The 7484-nt window shown below is 38.1% G+C and overlaps 1 protein-coding gene across 1 annotated transcript; it reads right to left on the reverse strand.

The window, feature by feature from the left end:
• Window positions 1–382: 382 nt before the first annotated feature.
• Window positions 383–7105, reverse strand: LOC112459086 (WAS/WASL-interacting protein family member 1-like). The gene is made up of 3 exons (XM_025023016.1): window positions 6398–7105; window positions 1808–2057; window positions 383–1054 (listed from the first exon to the last, which is right to left on the reverse strand). Exons 1-3 carry the CDS (start codon window positions 6566–6568, stop codon window positions 681–683), a joined length of 795 nt encoding a protein of 264 aa, XP_024878784.1. The 5' UTR covers window positions 6569–7105; the 3' UTR covers window positions 383–680.
• Between the last annotated feature and the right edge of the window lie 379 nt (window positions 7106–7484).

The raw sequence follows: 7484 nt of genomic DNA on the forward strand, positions 1-7484 counted from the left end.
TCGAAAAATGATAATAATTGCCTTACTTTTTTTGAAATTCTTTTGTAACTAAAGAATGATATTATACATGATACTATAATCAGTATAATGATACTAAATGATATAATACTATAAATTTAATAGATCATTTCGCTTAGCTTGACGAAAGACGTCATGTAGAATTTTATGAGAACCATTGATTGATACTTAACACTTCGCATCGACGCACGTATCTTTAATAGAAGAGAACGACGAGTGTCACCCGCCTCTTAGTGACGTTTTCGTATCCCGTCGAGGACGTCGATTCGGAGAGTGAAAGATCCTGATCGCTGCTCGCTCGTGTGAGGGGAGAAAGGGGAGGATGGGATGTTGGTAAACCCATTGAGAAACATGAAGACACCAATTAATTCAACGGTAATCAATTAACAGTTTAATTAGTCTAACAGTTTAACAATGGACAAACGATGGCTCGCCTAATCGACGGGGATAGAGGTGATTCGGGGGCATTGGGGAGGGAGAAGAGGGCGATAACAACAAAACAATACCGCTGGCTATTTGCGCTATACACGGGACGTGTTGTGTTAATCGAAATTTCTGCCTGGGCATCGATTGTACTACGTCCCCTTCAAACAATCGCACGAGAAAAGAAAAGCAAAAGAAGAGGAGAAGCGCAATCTTTCTCTCTACGACGAATTCCTTTCTTAAGGAGAGGACACTTTCGGTAAGGAGGGAAGATACGGCCCCGTAGGCACTCGACGGGGATCGAAGAGGGTTCGACGATCACCTGCTGGATCGGCCGTGACCTTGTTCACCCTCTCGATCAGGGGTGCGCTCCGGTCGTTGCACTTGACGTGCTTGAGCTTCTTGCCGCTTTCGAGCTCCTTCATCATGCTGGCCCAGTCCGGTCGTTTTCTCGGCCTGGACTTCAAAGATTCCAGCTTCTGCATTTGGTTATCGTTGAGAGGCGGCAAGTCCTTGAGGATCGTCGTACGACTGGGCGGCGGTGGTGGCGGTCGTGGGGGTGGCGGTGGCGGAAAATTCGCTCGCGACGAGCTCTTCGATAAAGTTGGTGCACCTTAACATAGAGGATCTTCATTATTTAGGGAAAGTGTGACATTATCGTGTATAAAAGTCATTATTTGCATCTAAGATAGGATCACACGCAGAAATATCTTCCATTTTAATAGATAAAATTGAAGAATTCATCCTTTCAATTGATGTAAAACTATACACTGTTAAATTCCAAATTATATTCAATTTGAGTCATTTCGATATGACGTTAATTTAACTAAACCAATGGGGTTAAATAATACTGTTTTATGTTAAGATAATAAATTTTGAAAACACGTGGTAGTTAAAAATAACAAAATGTTATTTAACTCAAGGTATTGATTTAAATATTTAACAGTGTTTTTTAGTTTCGCTCACTTTACAAGTAAGTATTCGAAATTTTATTAAAATCGGAAAAGGATACTTCGCCAATTCTGTTCAATCCTTTCGTGATGTTTTATTATATTGTTACTTCGCTTCTGAATCATGTTGCTAACATTAATTTACTTTACATTAATTTACTTATTAATGTAAATTATTAAAGTCTGTCTTGTTTCTCTTTGTCTATCCATAAAATTGTTCTAAATTCCGTGTCTCTATCGCGTGTAATAGATTCGTCGCGCATAGAAAATGGTTTTTGTCTCAGTAAAAGACTTGGAATTGAGAAAAAAAAAGAGTTCAACGTTCAATGACGATTTCATATCTGAAAGGATTAAATGTTTGACATCGCGAATGATGGAATCTACGGGAAGGAATGGCTGATCATCGCCGCTCGTACCTGTGGTGCTTTCACTCTTCGAGAGTGGTAAAATGTCACCCCGTGATCGAGATCTCTCGATGCGGATCTGTCGCTCGAGTTGCGGCCTCGAATTTGGCTCCTGTCGTCCATTCTCGCGTGGCTTCGCTGGCACCGGTCGGCCACTCGGGATCTTTTCATTGTTCGGCTGCTTCGGTATTATCGTGATTTTGCTCTGTTTACGCGGTCCATCTGACGAAGGTGCTGCCGGCTCCGCGGGTTTCGGCACGCTCTGTCAGACCGAGGAAAAGGAACACTTACTTGATTGTATAGCATTAATAATATGAGTATACAGTAAAATTTATTTTTATCTGTTTAGCCAATGGTATAATAAACTATTTATTAATCTTAGAAATATTATGTGTTTATGTGCAGATAACAATATGTATGTATAATATGTATATGATAATAATTTATATATTTCTCTTTTATGAAATTATTAATATGTATGTATTTTTTATTATTTTATTATCTATTCTATTTATTATATATTTCAATATCGTTTAGTAAATTAAAAAGTGTATTAAACAGTTTTATTTTTCACTCCATTAACAAGAATTCCGTCACAGTTCAACGAATCGAGTTTACGTTTTTGCGGCGACCGCCGACGTCTTTTCTCGATTCACAGTTTACGTTTTTGTCACATTCTCGCGACGCAAATCAATTTTTCGCGCTTTTTATTTCGACGTGTTTTTTCTAGGATCGTGCCACGTTAAACAGAATACGAAAGAATAATCGTCGCACGTCTCGCGTAAAGTAGCCATGATAGAAAATAAAAAAATCGCCCTCCCTCCAATCCTCTTCCCTTGATTGTGTGTGACAGAAAGAGGGAGAGAGAGAGAGGGGGGGAGCAGGGGATGGAGAGATAGAGAGAGATCCAAAGAATTTTCTTGGCAAGTCTCGGAGAATTCGTTCCGCCGGCTTTAAATAATCCACATTGAATTTCGCACTCGAGATATCACGTTATCCAGCTTTGATCGTCATCGATGCGGAGTTTCCACCTTTTGAAATAAGTGGCTCTCGTACGTGGAATCGCTGTTCAACGTTCGGGCCATTCTCTCGGAAATTTTTGCCATCTCTTCTTGTTTCTGTAAAAATTGTTTGGCCGAAAATATTATTTATCCGCGAAATTCGCGCTTTCGATGTATATCCGTGACGTTGCATACGTGATTTTCAAGCGAAATCGCGATATAAACGTGTTAAGAAACTGGCGGAAGACGCAGCTGGCAAGCCATTTGAAATAGAAACGCGTGTTCTTTAAATAATCGTGACCCAGAGGCTTATATGCGGGCCCGCACGCACGACGGATCTCACTTTCTTTCGCGTCGAAAAAACGAAATCGCAATTGACAAACACGTGCGGCATGTCGGCAGATTTTAACGAATGGCCGTGAACTACTTGCAGCGCTCTGCAGTTTTTTGAATAATTAAAAGAGAATTAAAAGCTCGAGCTAATTGTAAGCAAAACTTAAAAGAAGAGGTCAACGACCAATAACGAACATATAAGATGTAAGTTCTGTTTAAAATAAAACACAAATTTATTTACAAAAATAGGATGAAAAACATTGTACATTTTGACTTTACTCAGTCTTCATCAGCAATTAAAATAGAATAGAAGATACATAATTAGATAATGAAAAAGGAGAACAGAATAATAAAATAACAATTACAATGTATTGCGGTGATTAAAATCATATAGTAGAATAATATAGAGCAGAACGAGGATATATTAAATAAAAACCTGGAGCAAAAATCGAACACATTGTCAAGGGATATAAAAATGAAAGTTAACCTGACAATTAATTAAAAGTTAACATCAAAATTCCGTTAATAATTCAAACTAATATTACATTACTATTAAATGTTTGAAAGCGCGAATAAGTAAGTCCAAAATATCCCGTTATAAAATGTTCAACAAATTAACCACCGATAAGTCTGTAAATTATGAATTCAATAAGAATCCGTTTTCAATCAAACGCGGATGAAACTATAAATGGTTCTATATTAAAAAAAAAACACGAAATTATAAAAAACTCTAAATTGACAAATATACCTCCTCATGAAGTAAAATCGTATAAAAATAAAAGGTTAAAAACTTACGATTATGGTCAAGCAAAAAATAAAATAAAAATATGTCCAAATATTTGCCACTAGCTTCTTGTTCTTGTAATATCTTGTACGCTAACTATAAGAACAATTAAGAGAGTTAACCGATATTTTTAATGTATATAATAACAGAACTCAAAAGTTCTTTGATATGTTATGCCTGAGAAGTATTTACAAACTCTCTAACAATTAGTATATCGGAATATGACTCGTCCAAAAATTTGGCATCTTTGTTAAGGTTTATTCTATACTTTGTTCTTATTTGTGTATCACTTCAGAGAGAGAGAGAGAGAGAGAGAGAGAGATGTGAGTCTTTTACAAAAATTATACTATTAATATTTATAATATATTATAGATTTTTTTTTATTAAATTCTTAATTTACGAACTTAATTACGGACCAGTGATTAATTTGTTCGAAATCTCACCGGGGTATTTTTAGACTTACTTATTTACGCTTTTATACAAGGTGTTCAGTAATCGTCGAATCTCTTTATATATAAACGATATTGAACAACGATATAATATTTGAACTATTGACGGATTTTTTTGTTAATTTTTTAATTATAATTGTCAGATTAACCACTCATTTTTGTGTTCTTTGACAATGTATTCGACCTTTGTTACAGGCTTTTATTTAACACACCCTCATTTGCGCTTGTTCCGCTCTATTATTCATTTATGATTTTGATCACCAAAATACATTGTAATGGTTATTTTATTGTTCTTTTCTCCTTTTTTCTTTCATTATCTAATTATGTTTTTTCTATTCGATTTTCACATTATATTTTAATTGTTGAAGAAGACTAAATAGAGTCAAAACGTACAATGTTTTTCATCTTATTTTTGTAAATAAACTTGTGTTTTATTTTAATACCTTATTATATATTCATTGGCCGTTGACTCAATATTTTTTATTTTGTTCTTGTAACTATGATCAGATTACCTGCGATTAACAAATGCAATAGGACGCGTATCTTAAATTTATAACTATTGTTAAATTTCTGAATAATACGATATCATCAAGTATATAAATAATAATATTAATAATAAAACAAGGGCAAAAATTTTCAAGTAAAATAAAGGATTATTGAATCAAGAATTGGAAAAGAAGATCTGAAAACTTTTAAATAATTCTATCTAATATCTTTACTAGTATCATTCGCATGTAATAACTAATAAAGAATTGAAGTATAATAAAGAATTATGCAATCAGCGTAACGAAGCATGACTTGATTGACGAATCTGCGATTTAAATTTAATATGTTCTATTGATGATCTAAGTATTCTAATAAAAGTGTATATGAAACGATCAGCAATCTAACAACATAATGTCAGGCCACGCAAAATCTTCATACGCCATCGCGATTTCGCGCGTCGCTTATTTTGCGCAGATTACATATTGAATATCAACCCTGATGTGATTTTACGTGGACCGTCGCCAAGAGATTAAAGTAATCACTTAGGAATTTTTCCACGTAATATGCGCTAAAGAAAGATAATGTAATAGTTTCAAATGTGTTACTTCAAATCGCTCTTATAAAATATCTTAGATTATCAGAGATTATATAATTGCATAACGGATTGCAGACGTGTTTATTCATGACCTGTAACTTGCATTATTTGAGAGAGAAACGCATTTTAATAATTTATATTTAATTTATAACCACTCTCCCCGCAACGATGAAACGAAAACATGCTTACTGTCAAACTATCTGTAAACTTTTCTGTAAAGAGAATATAAAGTAGTGAGTTTGTAAATCAGGATGGACTATCAAAGTGCATTGTTTGCATACAACAGATCGTGTGGAACTTCGCGCCACCCGAAATGTTTATCGCGCTTACTCGTTGCAAGACACCCACGCCGGCTATTAATATCACCGTCAGTAAAGTCTGCTGACTTTGAAACCCAATATCTGAATGGAAAAAGACAGCGAAAGTTGCACAGGCGACTCCTATTCTCGCTAGAAACAGAACATGTTACCCGATTTCGGCGCAAATGGAAGTCACGATTTTCGTGTTTGAATAAAACTGTTGCTTTCTTCAATCAAATGCGCTAGAATAGCTCCGATTAATTTTCGTTTTGTAACTTAAACAAATGCGTAGAATTGTCCAACACTGTTGATTGCTAGCTTTAAAATATTGTTATTTAATTATAGAAAGAAAAATATAGAAATATGATTTAATAATCGCTTCAATTGTAATATGATACGTTTCTATAAGTTCGAGCGATCGTTAGGAACAATTTGATAGCGAGAAATTTATAAAAACTACAAGAAAAATACTTAATGATGAAAATTGAAAAACTTAAAAAAAATTATTAAATTTTTTATCCGCGCGCGCGAGGCTGTTTGCTTCATTACTTCCAAATAAAAAAAGAGGAAAACCTGTCTTGGAGCAGCTTATCTCGCGACTATCGCGAAAAGGAACAATGCTACATCATCAAATCTTTCGAAATTCTTCACCCACCTTCAAGGTGACTTGGGCAAAAGCCGGAACTTCCTCAGTCTTCGGCTTAGAGTCCCTGCGGGAGTTGAGGGTCCAAGGCGCGGTGGGCAAGGGCAACGGGTTTGGACCATCCTTGACCCACGGCGGTCGGAAGGTGGTCCTCTGCGGTGGCTGACCACCGGCGCCGGGCATCCTCGCTCAGCGTTCTCTCTCAGCGGCGGGGGATGATCCTGCTCCTGTTCCACCCTCAAGAACAACGCTGTCGCGATGCGTCGATCTTGCGTCCGGTCGGCGATGTTGATCCTATCCGATCGCGTTCGCTCGTGTTCGCGGGACAAACGCGATGGTCCACGCTGTTCTCCGATGACGATCCTCCCGAGGACGTGCGCGATGCGCTACTGACGGACTCCTGGACCGATAGGATCGTGATAGGTGGGGACCACGCGTGGGTGAGGTCTCTGGGGCGACCCCCTTCTCGCGAGAGTGTCGGGAACAGGAATCTCGGAGTCGCGGCTACACCCTCTCTCCAGGCGGAGAAAGATCCTCGAAGATACGCGATCGTGCGGCACCACGACGCCAGTCGACTGCCGCGTTCTCGCGTCTCTCTTTCTCTCTCTCTCTTTCGTTCTCTCGTCCAGCTGGAGAGAACGACTGCGGATCACGACGCCAACGGGGTCGAGAATTTTTGCGCGAGTCCGGGAAAGATCGAGACCTGGACCGCGCAACAGGCGGACTGCACCTCCCTAACCGTACGATATTTTCGTCCGTGTGACGTCATCGAGAGACGCGAGCCTGAAATAGAAAGATGATCCTCTTCTCCTCTAGGACGCCCTCGGCGACACGCTCGTCGAGGCCTCCGCCCGCCTCCTCGTTTCGCGTCATCGACGTCCTACAATGCATTCTGCTGTCTGTTTACGATGCAACCGTCGATCGCGACCAACCACGAAGGTCGATCGATCTTCAGGGTCAGTCAAGTCAAGCCGTAGATCCGAGCACGGCTTATGTCCATTTCTGCCAATGCGAATTAACTTTAATCTCGGTTTAACTTACTTTTTATCTCTTTCTAATTCTTAAAACTAGAAAAAGATAAAAGGTAAATATATAATAC

The sequence above is a fragment of the Temnothorax curvispinosus genome, unplaced genomic scaffold (assembly GCF_003070985.1).
Source record: "Temnothorax curvispinosus isolate PA1 unplaced genomic scaffold, ASM307098v1 QBEX01000897.1, whole genome shotgun sequence".
Lineage (NCBI taxonomy): Eukaryota > Metazoa > Arthropoda > Insecta > Hymenoptera > Formicidae > Temnothorax > Temnothorax curvispinosus.